Raw genomic sequence first — 22,703 nt, 5'->3', positions numbered from 1 at the left:
AAGTTCAATGATCTAATTCCAATTTGAAAGGACAATCAGAAGTAAAGAAAATATTCCAGTCAAGAATGAGGGTGCTTCAATCTCTTTACGATGATATCATTGAGTTTTGATTAACACTACAGTTTAAACAGTGTCGGATGCTAGATCAGCTTGAAACAGCTCCCAAGAACTGATTTTAAATTTTTAGGAATTTGCAAGCCAGTGTTGACCATAATTATTAAAAATTATGTAATTTTTTATTACATAATAAATTCTAAAAACTTATCACTTCCTAATACCATTCTGAATCCCTGGGTTCACAACACATTCAGCAACACATCCGGCTGCCAACCAAAAGGTTGGCTGTTTGAATCTACCTAGTGGCGTCTTGGAAGAAAGGCCTGGTGACCTACTTCTGAAAAAATCAGCCATTGAAAACCTTGTGGAACACAGTTCTACTCTTGACATACATGGAGTGGCCATGAGTCAACATCGACTCAATGGCAGCTGGTTTGGCCATTTGGTTGTTAATTGTTACTCTACATATTACTGTTATCTGTGCTCTCGAGGTATTTATAGCCATTTATGTCTGTATGGGGGAAATCCTATAGAATGGTGTGACACTGCCCATCTCTGCCAACTCCACATTCAGTGACACCATGTTTTAGCTCAAAATAAGCCATGATGGGAATATTTATGGGAACCCTGGTGGTGTAGCCGTTAAGAGCTAGGACTGCTAACCAAAAGCTTGGCAGTTCGAATCCACCAGGCGCTCCTTGGAAACACTATGGGGCAGTTCTACTCTGTCCTGTAAGGTCACTATGAGTCAGAATTGACTCGACAGCAACGAATTTTTGGTTTAGGAATATTTATACCATGTACAAATCAGGGCCTTTTTGGCGGGGAGAATGAGCCAGTTGTTAAACATTTACCAGCACACGGCTGACCTCAAACACCGGGGGTCCAATGTGAACCACAGTCAGCAGGCCAGGCCTGATTCACTCACAGAGGTGGGTTTCTTCTATGACTGACTGTGTGACCCTAGCTGATGAAATCAGCAACTGGATTCAGCCCTGTCCTGACAGTGATGTCACTGCCCTAATGCAGTAATGAAGAGTAGTATGTGGGTGTGACTCCTTAATTGCCCAGCCTGCTCTGGAGAGGTCAGCGGGCTGATACCTGGTTCATCACATCGTACTGGCTGAGTGAATTACTTTGTGGATTGAAGACATCAGAAGGTTCATTAGTGTCCACAGAGCACCAAAATGCCATTTTTAAATTGAGTGGAGCAATTGGTTAAACGGTTCCCTTTGTGGCCCCAAATGACTAATGAAGTTTACTGGTGTCCACTTTGTTCAGTAATGGCTCTTTGATTGTTCCTTCTTCTTTTTGTGTTAGCATTGGTTATGCTGGAAAAAAGGGTAAAATGTTAGGTGTTGATTTTCTGATTAACGGGGTTCTTGTTTTAACATTCTTTAAAGGCTTCTTTTAAATGTTTGATGTGTTACATATATTCTATAGTAATTAGGTGCCCCGATACGTATTTGTTTTGAAATAGTTCTTCAAGAGTTTAATGCTGCCACAGTAACCAGTGGTCTGATGTTAATGAATAAATGGCGGTTAGCCTAGTAAAAATCCCCACTGACGCAAGACTTTTTGGTCAGTGTTTAAGTTTTTCCAGGAGTTTTTTTTTCCCCTCCCTTAGTAGAAGGGAGGGAGGGTGGGAAGAAAGGAAATTCCACGTATTCCCTCACAGTCCAGCAAGTGAAAGTTAATAGTGACATTTTTCCATATCCGTAAGTAATGGCAGCTCTCAGAAGGGAACCAGATGTGGGTTTTTGTTTTGTTTTTAGCACAGGCTTAAAATTAACTTAACTCTTGAAATTACTAAATATCACGTAGAGCCTGTTGGTGTATTGAATAGTTATAGTTTTTCCTTTTGTCTTTTATTTTGGCAGTCTGAAGTTAAAAACAAAGCACTGAGATTGGAAGAACTTCATTCCAAAGTTAATGACCTCAAAGAGTTAACTAAAAATCCAGAAACACCACCGGACCTTCAGGTTAGTACTCAATCAACTTTTTAATAACTATCACATACAAGGTACTTTGCTAGACTCTAGATAAATAGATAAATGGATGGATGGACAGACGGACAGATGGAGAGATAAACAAAAAAAAAAACCACTGCCTTCGAGTTGATTCCGACTCATAGCAACCCTGTAGGAAAGAGAACTGGCCCATATTGTTTCCAAGGAGCGCCTGGTGGATTTAAACTGCTGACCTTTTGATTAGCAGCCATAGCACTTAACCACTATGCCACCAGGGTTTCCAATGGAGAGATAGATATAGATAACATAGACGGGGTTGCCATGAGTCAGAATCAACTCAACAGCAACTGTTTTTCTATGTCTGTCTGTATATAAATACAAATATATCCTCACAGTTGTCATCATCATCATTACAATTCCAAGCAAACATGTAGACCTTAGACCTTATCATATATGGGGCTTAAAATATAAACATCTTTAGAGTTCCTTGTGCAAGTATAAGTGGTGTATTTCAAATTCGAAGATTATAATAACAGTTCCTGTTGTCCTTACTAAATTTCAGAAACATTATTAACCAGCTTGTCTCATGGACTATTATATTTCTAGACAGGAACAGAAATCACTTTTATGATGACTGGTGTTCTTATCAGAGAACTCTCGTGGTGTAGTGGTTAAGCACTTGGCTGCTACCCAAAAGGTCAGCAGTTCAAACCCACCAACCTATCATCCACTTCACAGAAGAAAGATGTGGCAGTCTCATTCAGTAGAGACTACAGCCATGGAACCCTATGGGTCAGTACTACTCTGTCCTACAGGGTTGCTATGAGTTGGAATCAACTTGACAGCAATGGATTTTCATTTGGTTTTACTGCTGTCCCCATGGATTTTCTCTACATTTTCTCTCTTCCTCTTGTGCCTTTGTCTTTGGCTTGCTACTTCTCACTAACCAGTCAATCTCGTTTGATTAACTGTACCTTCTATCTGACCGAAGACTTTGCATCCTTCAGTTCTTACCTTTGGTGGATGATACACATGTACCAACATGTTAGAAGAAGTTTTACCTAAAGCTACAAAGGGCAAAGGGGGCGATAATCATTTTCAGATTTAAGAGGAGTCCTTATATGTGTCATCTATGTTGAAGGTATAAATGAGCAACAGTTGGAATTCTGCAGCGTGAAGATTAAGGCAGGATATGGGGAGAGAGCTACCACTGTACTGATTCCTCACATGCACACACACACACATGCCTACACATACTCAGGGAAGAGGTTCAGGGTGTCTTTGCTTCACCTCAAGTCTAGTGGGAAGGATTCAGTGGTACCACCTGGAGAGTGTGGTGCGTGGCCCTCGCAGTTGGGAGTCTAGTATCTAATTCCATTCTACAGACCTAAAAGGTGAGAGATAGACTGGCTAACTGCTGATGGATTTGCCACAGAGAAATGAGTGTTTTGAGTGGTGGCATGTTATTCAAGGGAGTGAATCTAGAATGTGATCTCTGGCCCATGCATGTGTTATGAGAGAAAAGAAAGAGAGCACTGGAATGGGGATGGCATAGGTTGGCTTAGAAAGCTTTCTGGAGGATGTACAGACCTTAGCAGGGATGAGTTAAAGAGATGCCTAGAGGCTGATGAAGCAAAAAGCAAAGAACCAGAGAAGAGTGAGTTACCTGATTCTAGGGAACTCCAACCACTGAGCCGCTAACTGAAAGGCTGGTGGTTTGAGTCCACCAGCTGCTCTGCAGGAGAAAGACCTGGTACTCTGCTGCCATAAGGATTATAGCCTATAGCTCAATTGGCATAATATAGTATATAAAGAAAATGCTCTACATTCTACTCTAGTAAGTAGCATCTAAGGTTTTAAAAGCCTGTGGGCAGCCATCTAAGATACCCTACTGGTCTTACCCCTTCAGGAAAAAGGGAGAATGAAAAAAACTAAAGATACAAAGGAAAGATTTGTCCAAAAGACTAATGGACCACATCTACCACAGCCTCCACCAGACTGAGTCCAGTATAACTAGATGGTGCCCAGCTACCACCACTGACTGCTGTAAAGGGATCACAATACAGGGCTCCGGACAGAGCTGGAGAAAAATGTAGAACAAAATCCTAACTCGCAACAAACATCAAACTTATTGGCCTGACAGAGACTGGAGAAACCCCGAGAGTATGGCCCCTGGACACCCTTTTAGTTCAGTAATGAAGTCACTTCCGAGCTTCACCCTTCAGCCAAAGATTAGACAGGCCCATAAAACAAATTGAGACTAAAGGGGCACAGCTGCCCATGGTTCAAGGACTAGAAGGCGGGAGGGGACAGGAAAGCTGGTAGTAGGGAACCCAGAGTTGAGAAGGGACAGTGTTGACATGTGGTAGGGCTGTTGACCAGTGTCATAGAGCAATATGTGTACTGACTGTTTAATGAGAAACTAGTTTGCTCTATAAACCTTCATCTAAAAAGTACAATTAAAAAAAAAAATAGAAAGAAGTAAAAAAAAAAAAAAAAAGATTTCAGCCTAGAAAAGCCTATGGGGCAGTTCTACTCTGTCCTATAGGGTCATTATGAGTCTAAATTGACTCAATGGCAATAGGTTTATTTGATTTTTTATAGGGTTACTGGAGTTCTGGTGGTACAGTGGATAAGAGCTTGACTGCTAACCAAAAGGTCGGCAGTTCAAATCCACCAGGCACTCCTTGGAAACCCAATGGGGCAGTTCTACTCTATCCTATAGGGTCGCTATGAGTCGGAATCGACTTGACAGCGTTGGGTTTGGCTTTTTTTTTTTTTTTGGACAATTTAATTCTGGAGTTGGGACTGTTTTGCAATTTATAGTGACGCTAACTCCGTTTATTATCTTAGCAGCCAGAGAGGCCAAGGGCCCTGCCCTAAATATGTCTTCAGGGGAGGAAAGAAGAACTAGCCCCACTGGATAGTTTAACGGGACAGAGGGAGACAAAGATAAAGTTGCTTTACTATCAAATCCCGTATGGTGCTTGTCCAGAGTAGTGGTTGCATCAGAGCAAAACCTGTGTGAAGGTTTTCCAGGAAGCATTAACAGCAGAATTTGGGCCACCTCCTTGGTAATTCTGAGTAGGTCTAGCAGCTCTTTCCGAATGTAGTCTTGGTGGTTGCCTGAAACCTCGGCTGAAACTACCACTGTAACTTCCTATGTTAATCGCAGTGCTTGCACTCTCCATTTTCCCGTCACTTACAAAGTCTGGCAGCTTGGATCCATTGATACTCCTGTTTTGGAATGTAGTACTCGCAAATAAACCACTTGAGCTGGCTTCCGTGGTTAGCCTTCCCCATTTTTGACAAACTGCGCATGAGCAGTTTAACTGTCAAAAGATGGTTGTCGCACATTTTAATGAAATCTTTTTTTATGTTTAGTTTATAGAAACAGACTTAAGGCAGAAATTGGAGCACGCCAAAGAAATAACTGAAGTGGCTAAAGGAACCCTGAAAGATTTCACTGCTCAGACCTCCCAAGTAGAGAGATTCATTAATGACATAACAGCCTGGCTGACGAAGCTGGAAGAATCCTTGCTGAACTGTGCTCAGACTGAGACTTGTGAGGGTTTGAAAAAAGTAAAGGTAGGAAGTGAACTCTTAGTAAATGTTTCCACTTAAATGGTGTTAATTCTCCTGCTTTGCAGTGAATGCAGTCACCCATAATTGCCCATGTTAAAAGCAGACCACAGAATTCATGATATAGAACATAGCAATGTAAGAAACTGGAGAATTGAATGCGTGTGGTAAGAAATCAAAGATGAATCTTTTTGCTGACAGAAAGCATGTGTTCCTGCAGGGTCTGCTTATAGGCCACACTTGTTCATATTCTTTTGCTGAAAGTGTGGGGCCTATGGAAGAACTGCTTGACCTTCCATGGAATTTGGAGCTTGAATTCCAAGTAGTCTTCCATTATTTGCTTATCTTTATTGGTCGGTGTGACTGTTTCATCTATAGAACAGAATATTTAAGCAGAAGCAGCTGAGAAAATGCCCCAGTCTCAATTGTCATATTCATAGATGATGTTTCTGGCCAACTGCCTCTAAAGGATTTTTCAACATATTTAGTCTACTCTTTTTGAGTATATTTTCTTACTATACTTGAGACCAAGAACATAGATCTTTAAATTAACTACTGGCCCTACTGGTATGGCTGGTGGCCCTGAAACAAAGCCCAAGGGGCCCATTGAAGAATGGAAACTGAGGAAGTTACTCCATTAATAGTTTCTAATCAACTGATCAAACATAAGGTGGTAGGCTGGAGTCCATAGAACCTATTCAATTTGCTTGAAGTCTTAGACTGTAACCCAAGCCCTAGCCACCTCTCAATAACTGTTTGAAGTTGCTCCCAAAGAGAACCGGGCAATATTATGAAAGAATCAACACAGATCTACCACAAACAGATCTCAAAAAAATCCCACCAAAATCCATGCACTACTGAGTGGGATTCAACGGCATCAATTTCAGACTAAAACAAACCATCGTGAAGTAGATGGAATATTTCTCGTGAATGTGATGAATATCTTTCATAGTGTACTTTTCTTCCATAGGATATACAAAAAGAACTTCAAAGTCAGCAAAGCAACATCAGCTCAACCCAAGAAAATCTCAATAGCTTATGCCGCAAGTACCACTCAGTGGAGTTGGAGAGCTTAGGCAGTGCAATGACTGGGCTGATAAAGAAACATGAAGCTGTAAGCCAGTTGTGTTCCAAAACACAGACCAGTCTTCAGGATTCTCTGGAAAAACACTTCAATGGTGAGCTCTGACAAGCCTTAGCGTGAATAGTTTGTTTATGAGAGAGAGAATCCAAACCAAATGATACCTGGAAACTGCCAGCAAAAGTTTGGGAAAACTTCAGATCTCATTTTAAATTCATTTTTGCTTTGAAATGTGGCGATAAAAGTAGTGTTGCTGGGGCACTCACCGCAAGCAGACGCCTTCCTCTTTCTCCCCCAGGAGGCAGAGGGGTCCGCCATTTTGATGATTCTGAATTTCATTTGGGTTTTCTACAAATAGCTCATTTGTGTGGAGAATTAGTTCCACTGTTGAAGTGATCGGCAGCCATTGTCCAAATGACTATTGAAGCTTTTTATGCCATGATGACGTAACACAGTAAATTTGGATGTTAGTAGAGGCCATAAAACTATGCAACCACATACTCAGAACATTTTCAGTCATCTGTTCCTGATTCTGTTTCCCACACAGCTGTGTCTGTGCTCCATCTTGAAGCATAATGGCCATTGGGTGAGAAGTAGAGCTGTGCCCTCCCATTGCCATAAAAATGGCTCTAATACTACCCTCAGGCATTTTTCCCCTTGTGCTCTCATACCGTACAGGAATTAATTTTCTTTACAAAAGAAAGAAACAGAATGGGAAAGCAGACATTCCAGAAATAAAAATTTCTTTTCAGTCCTTTGTCTGTGATAAGCTCTCAGTCCTTCACAAACAACCATGGTTGTAGGCCATGCTGTATTATTTTCTATACTACTGTTTTCTTTCTGGAATATATTTCTAAAGCAAAATGAGCTGGTCCAAATGCCAGATTAACTCATTATGGTAATGCTGGAAGGTTATTCAGTATTTTGGGTTTATTCTTGATTTTTGTCACTTTCAAAAGAGTCCATGCAGGAATTCCAAGAGTGGTTTTCTGGAGTAAAGGCAGCAGCCAAAGAATCATCAGATAGAAGTGGTGACAGCAGAGTTCTGGAGGCCAAGCTCCATGACCTTCAGGTATGAAAGTTGGCAGTCGTTTTTTCTTCTTCCCCAAACTGCACTCAAGTGCCATCAGGTCAGGCTGAAATCAACTCTTTTTCAAATCTTGATTTACTCAATCTCTTCTATTTCCTAGCAGAAGGTAGCTTCCTGAGTCAGAAGGAGATAGGCAATATAAAAAGTAAGCTGAGAAAATAAGTGGGAGCTACAGGGTTTCTAGATCCTTCCTCTCCTTTTAGCCTATTGATCATCCTTTGGAATTCATTCAAGAAATAAAATGAATTTTAATTTTTACAGCAATAAAAGCATAAGAAATTCTACCTACTTTATAACACTATTGTGGAGAAGCTTCAAAAAGAAGGGAAACACACGTTTTGTTTGTTTTTTTAAAATAGTTCACCATCTAAATTTGGAAATATGTATTCCAATTAAAATAGATATTATGAGCTTTGTAGGTTTGATGACTATGAAAAATGTTTAAATTCATGACAGGGAAGGCAATCATGAAGCACAATTAAGAAATGATTCACAAAAGAGTGAGTTCAAATTAAGTTTTGGCCAAGTCTTTCAAGTGGCTAAGCTGAATCTGAGGGAAAAAGTATTATAAAAATAATTTTAAAAAATTAATAAGGACAATGAGGATTTTGTGACCTACTGGGTACAGACAACTCCATAGACAACTCATGAAATTAGAGGTCAGGAGGAAGGTTGTTGTGGAAAAGGAAGTTGCTTTTTTTTTTTTTTTTTCAGAAGGTGCAATGAATGCAGATATGGAATTTTCCCTTTTAAGCTTGAGATGCCAGTGGAACTTTATACAAGAAACATAATTGTAAATAATTGTAAATGACGCCCTGGAGCTCAGGGGAGAGGCAGGACTACCACTGGAGTTTTGGGATTCTTTTGCTTTGTTGAAACTAAGGCAGTAGCAATATGATCTTCCAGGAAAGAGGCACATAACAAGAAAAGGAGGAACCAGAGGAGGAAGGGCTAGAGTCAGCTCACCCAATATGGGGTTATCAAACTAACTGTGTGAAAAAGTGGAGCTTGGGCTAGTTGGGGACAGCGAGACTGGTAAGAGATTTGGAAGGAAGACCTTGATGGGCGTGGCCTCTTCTCTACCTTGATATTGTTCAGTTGTCTTCAGTGGTTCCAATGACTGGCTGGCACCATCCCCAGTTAGGGGCTTTGATTATTTCAAACTGTATACATCATTCCCCCTCCAGCCTTGTTAAAGGCTTTTCCACCTTTGGGCTTTGTTTTTCTTCTTTTGTTCTATTTGTTATCATCTTAACTCAGAATTTTAATTGATACTCCTATGCACCAGAGTCTCTAAAAAACACCAAATATATTGTATTGCCTTTGTTTCCTTAAACAGAACATTCTGGACTCTGTCAGCGACGGACAGAGCAAGCTTGATGCTCTGACTCAAGAAGGACAAACTTTGTATGCATATTTGTCTAAACAAATTGTCAGTACCATTCAGGAATGCATTACAAAGGCTAATGAAGAGTTTCAGACATTTCTGAAGCAATGCCTCAAAGACAAACAGGCTCTTCAAGACTGTGCTTTAGAACTTGGGAGGTAGGTAGTTTTGATAAATGTTTATTTATCATGCACAGAGTGTCTTTTCAACAACTGAGAAAAGAGCTGTTATAAATAAGTAAATAATATTTGTAATTAAAGATTTAAATTATAATTAGCTTTGATCTTAAGTACAAGTTCGTACTGGGATAATAATCAGTTTCTTAGACTCTGAAGTTATCATTTGGCCTTATTTTCAATATAGAAGGAGAAATTACATTCACTATTAATTGTAAACAGTATACATAAATGCATGTAGTTTTTGTCTCTTTGGCTAACTCAATATGTTAGAACTTTGACACCCCAGTTTTTAGATTACCCAAGCCTTTTCCTTAACATCCACTTCTGCTGGGATGGAGTCGTGGTGGAAACACCTATTGAATTTCCGTGGATCAAGATTTCATCAGTAGGATATGGCAATGAGGGTGAATATAACATCGAAAGAAAAAATTAAACTCATTTCTAGGGATGGGGAGGTAGGGTGTCAGTATAATCAAAGTGCCCTTTCAATGGCAGAATCATTTGCTTGAGTCTTGTCTATGTTTCCTGGAGAACTTGCTGTGTTTTCAAACCTATAGCTCTTGAGCTATACTTAAATTCCGTCAAACTACAAAGACACAGAGACGACTTTCTCTTCCTTTCCCTATGTTTCCATTGCCCCACTTATCCACTGGCTCCAATCCAAAGGTCTTTGTAGCGCACCAAGTTTAGTGCACCTTGACGTGGGAATGTGTGTCATCTTAGTGGCAATTGATAGCTGTGATTACCACTAAATCAATTCAGCAAGATGAGTTTTTTTTTTTTCCTGTTTGAAGCTCAAAAGAAATACAGTGAATTGTCATTTTGTTATCTTGTTATTGAAATAAGAGATCATTTGGTTGGGCTTATTATTGAGTTTTTTTCCTTCTGTAACTTGAAAATTCATGAGATCTTAATTGCCATATAGAAGTCACTGTGACTTCACCTATGAGCATTCATTTATTATAACAAGTATCTAAGAAATTTGCTAAAGTGTTTTTCTTTTCTTCAGCTTTGAGGATCAGCACCGAAAGCTGAGCTTATGGATCCATGAAATGGAAGAGAGGTTAAGTACAGAAAACTTGGGTGAGAGTAAACAGCACATTCCTGAGAAGAAAAATGAAGTCCATAAAGTTGAAATGTTCTTGGGAGAGCTACTGGCTGCAAGGTATGGTGTGGAAGTGGAATAGGTCATTTCCCTACTACTGTGTGACTGGTTTTTGGTTACTGGATTTGATTGTTGGTTGGTAGGTTGATTGGTTGTTGGTAGTGGTAAGTTCCTGTGGCTGAATGTCTAGAATATTGTGACCATGTTGTGTTCTCTATAGCAGTGTGGTATCTGGAGACAGCACAAGAATGAAAGTAAGGAGCTGATTTGTTTCCCAGTTCTACCTCCCTTTCCTCAACAATTTGGGCAAGTCACTCATCTCTATTTCATGGTTTTAGTCTTTAAACATTGTGGTAGTAATACTTCCTCTCGGATTATTGTGAGGCTCTGTTAAGATAACATGAAACTCATATGAAGAATTTGTTGTCGTTAGCGGCTGATGAGTTGGTCCCTGAGTCATGGAGACCACAGGTACAAAGGGATTAGACCATTGTAACCCATACCATTTTCATTGGCTGATTTTTGGCAAGTAGGTCATCAGGCCTTTCTTCCTAGTCTGCCTCCATCTACAAGCTCTGTTAAACCTCTTCAGCATCATGGCAACATGCAAGCTTCCACTGACAGACAAGTGGTGGCTGTGCTTGAGGTACACTGGCCGAGAATTGAATCTGGGTCTCCTGCATTGAAGATGAGAATTTTACTACTGAACCACCATTGCCTCTGATATGAAGAATGTTGTTGTTAGGTGCTGTTGAGTCAGTTCTGACTCATAGCGACTCTGTGTACCACAGAACAAAACACTGCCTGGTCCTGCACTATCCTTACAATCCTTGTTATGCTTGAGCCCATTGTTGCAGCCACTGTGTCAATCCATCTTGTTGAAGGTCTTCCTCTTTTCTGCTGACCTGATGCTTTAGAAAGCATGATGTCCTTCTCCAGGGACTGATCCTTCCTGACAACATGTCCAAAGTATGTAAGACACAGTCTCACCATCCTTGTTTCTAAGGAGCATTCTGGTTGTACTTCTTTCCAAGACAGATTTTTTCGTTCCTTTGGCAGTCCATGGTATATTCAGTATTCTTTGCCAACACCACAATTCTAAGGCATTGATTCTTCTTTGGTCTTCCTTATTCACTGTCCAGCTTTCACATGCATATGATGTGATTGAAAATATCATGGCTTAGATCAGGCGCACCCTAGTCTTCAAGGTGACATCTTTGCTTTTCAATACTTCAGAGGTCCTTTGCAGGAGATTTGCCCAGTGCAATGCATCATTTGATTTCTTGGCTGCTGCTTCCATGAGTGTTGATTATAGATCCAAGTAAAATGAAATCCTTGAAAACTTCAATCTATTCGCAGTTTACCATGATGGTCCAGTCGTAAAGAATAGAAGATCACAAATTCACAGTGACTGTAAAGATGCTCTTCATTTACAAAAATAATATTGTAGAACCCAATTTCTATATATTCGTCACATATTTCAGCCAGAAAAGAAATTAAAAAAAAAAAATTTTTTTTTTTTTTTTTATTTCAGCCTCCAGGTCTATTTCCAACCCAACCCAACCCGACCTGATAATTTTCCTAGTAAAACAAAAGATGTGGTCTTTAAGTATGGTTGTCCTTGTAATCTCTCATCTCCAGTGAGGTATCTGTTTCCTCATTGCTTCCATACTGAGAAAACGTTTTCTGGCTCCTTTCCCAGGTCAGGTTTCCTGGTCTGTGTGTTTGGCTCCATCACCTTCAGGGCTTTGCTCACAAATTTTGGGCCCTGTACCCCTGCTACTTTCAGTGGCTTCCTGTCCACTGGCAGATAGAAAACTTTCTATCAGAGAAGTGCCCCTTGGCTAAAACCTGGGCTCCTGAACACTTCTCTTAAGGAGCGGAGGCGTGAATCTGTGACACCAAAGAGGATAGCACCAACCTGCTCCATCAGATAACTCAGCAACCATGATTGAGTAAAATATGCCCAATTCAGATCACACTTGTTCCACTTTTCCACTGAGTCCTCTTTTTTGGCCAAACATGCCCCGTGCTCTTTGTCTTAAAAAACAAACATGCAAAGGAATAAACAAACAAAACACATACTGGCAACTACTTATTGGTGTGTTAGTTTAAAAACTCTTTCTGTAAGATTTCCTTGGAAGGCTTCAGTCTCATCTCTGCGAGCCCTTACCACGGTATAAACTCTTTATTTACTCCCACCCCACAACTGTGAGTTCCTTATAGACAGGCATCTTCAGGTCTTTATCATCTTTATAGTCTCATTGCCTGGCATCATGCCAGAAAAACAGAAAATATTTGTTGAATTAACAGAATAATATCACCATTCTAATGATATGACTTTCTGAAAATCACACTGAACTTTATTTATTTTGCTTTTTAAATCTTGACCCTTGATCAGACACAAAATAACGTGACCAGACCCTACTTCTCTTTTCTTTCGGACTTGTAAGAGGACTTTTTGTGTTCTTGGCTTTCATTTCTTCTTCATGTGGTGCTTTTCACCTCCCTTTGTTCCTGCTTCTGCCATCATTACGCTAACACTGCATTCAAGAAAGTGGCCTAAGTTCCGTTTGTCACCAAATTCAGTGTCTTTCTTTAGTTCTCATTGTTTTTCTAATAACCACACCTTTTTGACATTGATAATCTTGCAGTCCATCTTGAAATTTTACTCTCTGATCGTCTATGACCAGATGCTAAGAGACCTTAGGTGTGTTTTGCCTCCAGATTCTTTCCTTCCAAACTAGCTACTTTTCCTTACAATTCTAATGCACTGTGCTGGTCTCCCAGGTCCTCCAGCTGAGTCACCTGGCTTCTCCCACTCAGTAGCTGCTCACTCCTCCCAGTCCTCTGAAAAAAATGCACTCAAAATGCCAACCTTCTTTTATTAAGATTGGACATTAGGAAAAAATGATTGCCAGTTATCCACTTGATAACTACAAGCCTTCATTACATAAATTGACAAATCCGTCTAAAATCAAATAATTCATTATGTGTAATCTTATGACTACTTCTTACCCCCAATGGAAACCCTGTACCCATTAAGCAATGACTCCCCTTCCTTCCAGCCCCTGGTGAGCACTAATCTACTGTTGTCTCTACCAGCATCCTTATTTTAAAGAGGTGCCAGCCTTGAGCTCTTGTCTGGAGACTGCTCCAATAGCAACCATCATTGGTCACTTCTCCGCACACCAGAATACTGGAATTAAAAAAACTGTCTGTTTTCTTTAGAGAGTCTCTCGATAAGCTGTCCCAGAGAGGGCAGCTTCTCAGTGAAGAAGGCCATGGTGCTGGGAAGGAAGGTCGTCTGTGCTCCCAGCTCCTCACTAGCTACCAGAATTTGCTCAGAATGACCAAGGAGCATCTCCGGAGCTGCCAGGTGGCCCTTCAGGAGCATGAAGCCCTGGAAGAAGCACTTCAGAGCATGTGGTCCTGGGGGAAGGACATCCAAGACAGACTGGCCTGTGCAGAGAGTACTGTTGGAAGCAAGGATACGTTGGAAAAGCAGTTGTTACAAATACAAGTATGTGTGGCACCAGCCAGATATTCCATTTCCAGAATTTATCTTACTTATGTGTGAAAGAGAGAGCCCTGGTGGCGCAGTGGTTAAGAGCTCAGCTGCTAACCGAAAGCTTGGCATTTGGAGCTCATCAGCCGCTCTGTGGGAGAAGGAAATGGCAGTCTGCTTCCATAAAGATTTATCGGCTTGGAAACCCTACGGGGCAGTTCTACTCTGTCCTATGGGGTGGCTTTGAGTCAGAATTGACTAGACAGCAATGAGTTTTATGTGTGAAAAAATACTACCAAAGTATTAAGAATGTTTCTGCTAGGTATCAAGATAATGGATTACTTTTCATTTTCTTCCATGCGCTTCTCTTATTTTTCCAAATCTTCTACATTGACTGTGTATAATTTTGTAGCCAGGAAAAGACACTAGAAAAATATTATTTTTAAACATTTGTTTCCTGTTTATTTGAATATTCATTCTTCCTTCCTAGGAAATTCTCCTGTTGAAGGGGGAAGGCGAAGTTAAGTTGAACATGGCCATTGGCAAAGGGGAGCAGGCCTTGAGAAGCAGCAACAAAGAGGGTCAGAAGGTGATTCAAACTCAGCTGCAGGCGCTTAAAGACATGTGGGCTAGCATCGTGAGCTCCTCCATCCGTGCTCAGAGGTACACAGCCTATTCTTAGTGTTTATTTACCTAAATAAAACCCCAAGGCTTAGGAAAATGATGGAGCTGTGCTGAGGGTATCCTGGAGTAGTCACCAAGCATATTATTCCAGCTAGTTGCAGACATTCCTGTCTTTACCTACATTGTGTTTTCCATAAGGGCAAAGACTAGTTATTTTTGTTTGCTTGCTTGCTTTGCTTGTTTGTTGATTTTTTTCAAAAAAATATTTACACCCCCCATAATATCTCTCACAAAAACTTGCACATAATATATACAAAAAAAAAAACCTAACCTGTTACCGTCGAGTCTGAATCATAGTGACTCTATAGGACAGAGTAGAACTGCCCCATAGAGTTTCTAAGGAGTGCCTAGTGGATTTGAACTGCTGACCTTTTTGTTAGCAGATGTAGTTCTTAAGTACTATGCCACCAGGGTTTTCACACATAATATATGCTCAGTGAAATACCCCTTTTCAAATCATCAAAACAAAAATTTGGTCTTTAATAACTTTGATACCTTTTCAAATTTTTGAAGGAATGTGTGGGAAATTAAGTTGTTGACAACTATTGAGATTAAGCATAAATTTGTTCCTCAACCAAAAGTAGTGCCACCCACATTGGGTTTGTTGGGAATGTGTGGGATGTTTTTGATTGTCACAGTGATGAGGTGTCCCTGGCATTTATTTACTGGCCAGGGAAAATAGTATTCTGCAATGCATGGAACATTCTCACATGGTGGTCTGCTGGCCCAGAATGCCTGGAGAGCCCCTGGTGAGAAGTCCCATACCTGACACCAGACACTAATGAGAAAATAGAGAAGAAATTGGTTATTATACCAGAAGGTATTTTTGTTGTTGTTGTTATTGTATTTATGAGTGGAAGATTTTGTATTTCCTCCCTTGTTGGGAGGACAAGGCTTGTTGGACCAATGACCTTCAGTCAGCATCGTATGAACACACATTCCAGGAACTATGTTCTGAAGGTTACACTGTTAGACCACTGAGGAAGTGGGTGCCTAATATGACCATTAATGTGATCATGATAAATACATTAATACAATATGAGAGTCCATCAGAAAACAAATCCAAACAAAAAACACTCCAATCACCGTCTGCAATGTGAACGGGTAAAACCATGGTTACAATGAAAATTTCAGAGGTTTTGTTTTCCTTTAACTGGGAGCATAGGTGGCGACTCCCAAATCAGCAGGACTTCAAATCTTAGTAATAACTCACAATAATCATGGACAGAAAAATAAATCAGATCCTACAGCCCTTTTATGGTGGCACAGTGGTTAAAGCTGTTGACTGCCAACCAAAAGGTCAGCAGCTTAAAACCACCAGTGGCTCTGTGGGAGAAAGATGTGGCAGTCAGCTTCCGTAGAGATTTATAGCCTGGGAAGCCCTTCAGGGTCTATATGAGTTGATGGCAGTGGGTTTAGTTCTGGTTATGGTTCTTATATTCTATACAGTAGACTGCAGAACATAAACTGAACTTCCCAATGCTGGGCAGTAGGCCAGCTGGAGAAAAATTAATGGGAATCATATGGCTGAATGGTTTTTAGATGTTGAGATAGAACGTTAAATACAAGAAGCGATGCAGATCCTGACTTCCCTCTTTCAGCCAGAAAATAAATGTGGCCACTGTATGTTGAGCAGTATCAATGTTCAAAGTGTTGTGCTAAAATAATGAAACAAAACAAAATCATTTTTGGCCCCTAAGAGCTCATAGGCCAGACTAGGATATTTTCTTGAAAAGCTCTTACTCAGGTTGTATTAAGAGTTTTAAAAACACACACAGGACTCTAGAAGAGCCAGTAACTGAGTGGCTTGGAAGAAGTGAGACTGGTTGGGACTTTTAGGAGATTCTTTGAGGAAAGGTTAGGACTTTAAGGTGTGTATGCTGAAGTTCCTACTGGTGCCAAAGAAGAGTGAGCAAAAGCTTCCTGTGCTTTTACCGCAGGTGTAGGTCCAGGGTCATAGGTTTGTATCCAGAGAGGCTGGGAGGAGACACAGAAGATGAGTTTAGGAGAATTTGTAAAGCTGAAGAGTGGAGGTTTTTCCAAATGCCACCCTGCAAAGCCATTTACTTGACTATCTAGAGAGCTCTTCACTTGGCTATTATATTAGTGACTGTATTCCGTGTCTTATAAAAACCTTGAGCTTTCATTCATTGCCACATCCAACACAGGAGCACTGGACATTGTGCACATCTCTCCCTAAAGGAGAGCCCTGGTAGCGCAGTGGTTAAGAGCTTAGATACTAACCAAAGGTCAGCAGTTTGAATCCACCAGCTGCTCCTTGGAGACCCTATGGGGCACCTCTACTCTGTCCTATAGGGCCACTACGAGTCGGAATTGTTTCATTGGCAACAGGTTTGGTTTTGGTTTTATCTCTCAATTAAAATCAATCTAAAAAAAAATTTTTAATGATAGTATTTACCCAGAAGGAATGTCTTGACTTTTGAATTCCAGTCAACAAGTAATTACCATCTGATTTTAATAAATTAACCTGAGCCCAAGAAAATTAAGAACTGAAATATATTGAATACAATTTAGTGAGTGTTCCAGCGGTGACTTTTAACAGCATAACATATAAATTTGTCTGTTCATTTAGGGCAGTTAGCATTAGGAGACACACCTCCAGATGTATGTATGACTACAAAGTCTTACTTCACATTCCGACCTAGGTTTACTTGTTTTTGAAGAAACCGTGTTATGGGAAGTAGTGTTTCTCCCTGCACTTAAAAGCCACATTTTCATCACTTAAAATAGACTTCAGAAAAACAGCTTACATGGATGCAGTGCCTTGGTAATTAGATTGTAGCTGAGATATCAAGAGAACTCACTTATATAATATGTGACATTAATTCTAGCACTTTAGAGTCTGTGATTAGCCAATGGAATGAGTATCTAGAGAGGAAAAACCAGTTGGAGCAGTGGATGGAATCAGTGGATCAAAAAGTCGAGCATCCATTACAGCTGCAACCAGGTCTGAAAGAGAAGTTTGCCCTGCTGGACCACTTCCAGTCCATCGTGTCCGAGGCAGAAGACCATGCCGGAGCCCTTCACCACCTAATTGCAAATGCCAGGGAGCTCTACGAGAAGACCAAGGATGCGTCTTTCAAGGAAACAGCTCAAGAGGAACTGAAAACACAGTTTAATGATATAATAACTGTTGCTAAGGTTAGTGCTTTATATTGAAGAAAAAACTTCAAGGCTCAGGTAATGGATAAACTCTGGGTTGGAGTATTGGGGAATTGGCCACTCTGAAGTTATTTGTACATTTTGTGAACAGATATTACATAGAGATCACTTCTCACCTATGACTGTCCAAGCGTTTTTTACTTTCTACTCCCTTGGGATTATTCTTCATGTTTTATTTTTTGTTTCTGTTTTTTTCCCCTTCCAAAGTTAACCAATCCATTTACTTTATGGGTAAGATTGGACATCTAATGTCCGTGTTGAAGTTCTTTTTCTTTTGCTGCCACTTGTATTTGTTGTATTAAGTGCAAGCCTATTTACTAGTCAGATTTTAATCATGTACAAAGTATTGTGCTAATTTCTCAGTAGTAAAAACTGCACTTGCCTAGTCTGCAAATTGTAGGCTGTTGTTGATGGCAGCTGTCAAGCCTACCCCCAATTCATGGTGACCCCTGCGCATCTAAACAATATGCAGCCTGAGTGGTACCCTGCTCATGATCAGTTGCCGGTCAGGCCAAAATATAGACGACTTCATAGAATATCAAGATTTTTCTCACTTCTCCATCTGAATCTCTGCTTTCCTCTGTGCTTTTTTTTTTTTTTTTGTACATTATTGTCAATGTTATTAAAGAAAATAAGTAATTTTTTGTTTGTTTTTTTTTGTTGGTCTTTTACACTTTGTCTTGTTGATACTACAATTATTAACATACGCATTTGTTTATCTTCATTTTTATCTTGGGACTCATTAAGAACTATGACTCAGGAATCAAAAAGACCTCAATTTGAATTCTGGCTTTGCCACTTTTTTGATGTGTGGCTTTGGGCACATTACTTAACTTCTGTAAGTCTGAGTGTCTTTTCAGGCATAGTATCTACAATGACAGGACTACTGTGAGGATTAAATGAGTAAAATGCATTTAAAGTGTTGAGCAGAATGTCATACACAAAGCCAGCACAAATAATTGCTATGATAATAATAATAGTTATTATAATAATTAGTATTAAATGGATTGTTAGTATGAGATGCTAATCCACATTCATTAAGCATAAATTTTATGCTAAACTAGGCAGTGGAAACTTACAGGAAGTGGTTGTTTCCTCAGAGTCCTTCAGTCTAATACTTGGTATTTTCATCTTAAAATATTAAATGTAAAGGACAAGAATCAAAATGAAATCTTCTGAGATACACTGGAACACCTATATCAGGTCCACTGTCTCATCTGATTTCGTATTCTCAATAACTGACTACTCTTTTTTTTTATTATTTTACTTTGAGTGAAAGTTTACAATTGAAGTCAGTTTCTCATACAAAAACTTATATACACATGGTTATGTGACCCCAGTTGCTCTCCCTGTGATGTGACAGCATACTCCTCCTCTCCACCCTGTATTTCCCTTGTCCATTGAACCAGCTCCTGTCCTCCTCTGTCTTCTCATCTCCCCTCCGGATGAGAGCTGCTCACTTAGTCTCTGTGTCTACTTGAGCTAAGAAGCTCACTCCTCACCAGTGTCATTTTCTGTCTTATAGTCCAGTCTAATCTTTGTCTGAAGAGTTGGCTTTGAGAATGGTTTTAGGATAGCTGACTACTCTTAAAGTAGCGTTTCTTTGTTTACTAGGAAAAAATGAGAAAAGTCGAAGAGACTGTGAAAGACCATCTGATGTACTTGGATGCTGTCCATGAATGTACCGATTGGCTCCATTCAGCTAAGGAAGAACTTCACCGGTGGTCAGATATGTCTGAAGATTCATCAGCCACCCAGAAGAAGTTGTCCAAGATTAAGGTCAGAAAATAGGCAGATATTATAACTACACTGTTTCATTGTTTCTTGAGTATTGAATACCTGGAGGAAAGATTCTCTGCATGAAATTCTGTTATATAAACTGTTCCCTTTCTATTTTCTATTAGCTGATGTTTTTTACCTTGCACCTAACTAATTCCACACATAAGCAAGATAAAAAAGGGAATTCAAAACATACTGCACTTGTGAGCAAAATGTAAAATTTCCTCTGTATGCTTCTGTATGTTGTTGTGTGCTATCGAGTCGATTTTCAGCTCACAGTGACTCTATGTGACAGAGTAGAACTGTCCCACAGGATTTTCTTGGCTGTAATCTTTAAGGAAGCAGATCCTCAAGTCTTTCTCCCATGGAGCCCCAGGATGGGTTCGAATTCCCCACCTTTCAGCTGGTGCTGAACCGCTGCGCCACCAGGGCTCCTCATGTATGCAGGTGTTGTTGTTGCTGTAGCATGAAAAGCTAAGAAATATAAACCAGCTTGGTGGACTGAAAAAACCAGATGGTACTTCTAGTCCAGTGGAAGGAAGTTTGTAAAGTAACTTAGTTAAGTGCATTAGAACAGTAACTTGGAAATGTCATCCTAGATGTTTTATTCTGCTTTCCTAGACAACAGTACAACCTCATGGAAGACAGTTCTTCAAAGAACATTAAAGCTATCACCTAATATTACTCTGTTAATGCGGGAAATTTCAAAAATAGAAGCCCATGCATTCTGAAGGGGTTGGAGGCCTTCATTATCTTTTAGTGTATTAATAGTTGCTTGGGTATTAACTTGTAATCATGTTCTCCTGTCGAAGATAATGGATTTTAATATTATGCAATGATGAAATCCTCAGTGATCTAGTTTTAGAAGAGAAAATGTTGGGAATAAAATAATCTAGGTGTATTCAAGAATTTAAGACCCAGATTGTGTTCTGATCCATGGAATCAGTATTAAAAAATTATAAAAATAAAATAATAGCAATAATAATTACATTTATTGAGGATTTATTTCTAACTGCTTTAAAACTATTGTTTCATTTCACCTCATAATCGCCCTGTAGGGTTCAAGTGAGATAGTTCACATGAGCCCAATTTTTAAGTCCTTATTAGTTCTGTAATTCTTTAAAATTTCCCTTTGATAAATTTCTCAGTAATATGCTAATATTATTTGTCCGTCCATCTATCTATTTATTCAATCAGGGTTGTACATTCCTAAATGAACTAGCAAATCCTGGTGGCGTAGTGGTTAAGTGCTTGGCTCCTAACTGAAGAGTTGGCGGTTCGAACGCACCAGCTGCTCTGCAGGAGAAAGATGTGGCAGTCTGCTTCTGTAAAGATTACAGCCATTCTGTAAACCCTATATGAGGCAGTTCTGCTCTGTCCTTATAGGGTCACTATGAGTTGGTATTAACTTGATGGCAGAGGGTGAAGGAACTAGCAGTCTGGTAGGAAGCAGTGATGCACAAGCTGATATTTGTAAAATAATGATAGATTTTTGTAATGACAGCTCATTGTACTTTTGGGACTCAGCCTCTGGAATCAGAAAGACCTAGAGCTGCATTTATCCTGTCTCTACTCATCTTCTAATGTTGTCTTTAGGAAAGTCACTTGATGTCTTCAAGACTAAATCGTTTAATTTGTAAATGCAAGTAATAACAATATTACCTACCTCAAAGGGTTGCTCTGGAGACTAAATTAGGTAATGAATACAAGGCATTTAACCTAATGCCTGATACTTAGAACACAGTCCCTAAGATAACCCAACCCCCAAAACAAACAAACAAAAACCAGACCAATTGCCTTGAGTCAATTAGGACTCATAGCAATCTGATAGGACAGAGTAGAATTGCCCCATAGCGTTTCCAAGGAGTGGCTGGTAGGTTCAAACTGCCGACCTTTTGGCTAGCAGCTGAGCTCCTAACCACTGTGCCACCAGTGCTCCCAAGATAACCCAACAGGAGTTGGTAAATGAGTTATTTAATTGGCTATGGAGTGACAATGTAGGACAAGTCGAGGGTGCCAGTCAAGTCTTTACTAGAGTCAATAGAGCTCTTACCGCCTGAGGAAGATAAGAACCTGCAGAGAGGCCATGTACAGAGGTGAGAAGATGAGGAATTCAGTTGTGAACAGGTAGAATTCGAACTGCCAGATGGTAATGGCTACCAGGCAGTTGAACATGCAAGCCTGAATTTCATGTCCCGAAACCTGATTGAAGACATAGAGATGGGAATGACCAGCATATAGTTTTTAGTTGGAGCCACCAGAATGGATGAAACCAAGACCTATGTATGAAGCAAATAGAACAATGAGTACAGGACTGAAAGCTAGATGCTACCTGTATTTAAGGGGTCACAGATGAAGAGAATATTGAAAGGGACAGAGAGAAAGCAAAGTAAATATGAAGAAGACAAGAACCAGGAGAGCGTGGGAGAGAGAGAAAGCACAGGAGAAACAGGAAGAAGAGGAGGCCCAGGAGGGTGTGGTGCCACCCAGACCCAAGGTGGAGAAGGTGGTCACCATTCCAGAGCAGCAGGAGACTGCCATAGAGGAAGACTGAAGAATGCTCGCTGGATTTGTCAGCTAAGCTGTTGGCCACCACCCTGAGAGCCATTTCCACAGCATGATAAGGTGAAAAGCCAGGTGACGCGTATTTGGGAGTGAATGGAGGTGAGGAAGAGGAGACAGACAAGGTGGACTATTGTTTGAACAGTTGATATGAAAGAAGGAAGATAATTATTTTACAAAGACTGCCTCCTGCGTTGCCACATGCTCTTTGTTGAAATATTTTTGTAAAATGCTTCAACCAAGATAGGAAACGTAGGAGAATGAACTGGCAGGAAGGAATTGGAATTTGGGAAGAAGAAGGTGAAGCCTGGTGAAGGCTGCCTTTTGGAACTTCAGCTCAGGACTAAATTAAGCCAGTTTGTGGGTGAGGGAAAATGTGGAGGAAGAAAATAAGAACCTCTTCTGTGCTTTGATGCCATTGCCCATCCCCTGTCCCCAGAAGTAACCACTGGGAATAGGCAAATTCAAAGCAAACGTACATGTGCGTGAAGTTGTATATATACATATCTGTACATGTGTGGATTTTTTTAAAGGAT

General features: G+C 40.1%; 1 protein-coding gene across 11 annotated transcripts in view; it reads left to right on the top strand.

The window, feature by feature from the left end:
- The window catches only part of SYNE1 (spectrin repeat containing nuclear envelope protein 1), a 556,892-nt gene that overhangs the window by 258,653 nt on the left and 275,536 nt on the right, over window positions 1-22,703 (top strand). For all 11 annotated transcript variants that reach the window (XR_010323142.1, XM_064292282.1, XM_064292277.1 and 8 more), the window contains exons 44-53: window positions 1,938-2,039; window positions 5,412-5,615; window positions 6,580-6,787; window positions 7,650-7,762; window positions 9,120-9,325; window positions 10,356-10,511; window positions 13,683-13,974; window positions 14,450-14,622; window positions 17,496-17,805; window positions 19,441-19,605. Coding sequence is in view for 10 of the 11 variants with exons in the window: in XM_064292282.1 (XP_064148352.1) it covers window positions 1,938-2,039; window positions 5,412-5,615; window positions 6,580-6,787; window positions 7,650-7,762; window positions 9,120-9,325; window positions 10,356-10,511; window positions 13,683-13,974; window positions 14,450-14,622; window positions 17,496-17,805; window positions 19,441-19,605 (1,929 nt within the window). In the remaining variant the exon portion in view is untranslated. The remainder of the gene's footprint in view (window positions 1-1,937; window positions 2,040-5,411; window positions 5,616-6,579; window positions 6,788-7,649; window positions 7,763-9,119; window positions 9,326-10,355; window positions 10,512-13,682; window positions 13,975-14,449; window positions 14,623-17,495; window positions 17,806-19,440; window positions 19,606-22,703) is intronic.

This window comes from Loxodonta africana, chromosome 1 (genome assembly GCF_030014295.1).
Source record: "Loxodonta africana isolate mLoxAfr1 chromosome 1, mLoxAfr1.hap2, whole genome shotgun sequence".
NCBI lineage: Eukaryota > Metazoa > Chordata > Mammalia > Proboscidea > Elephantidae > Loxodonta > Loxodonta africana.
This window is presented reverse-complemented; position numbering and strand designations above follow the sequence as displayed.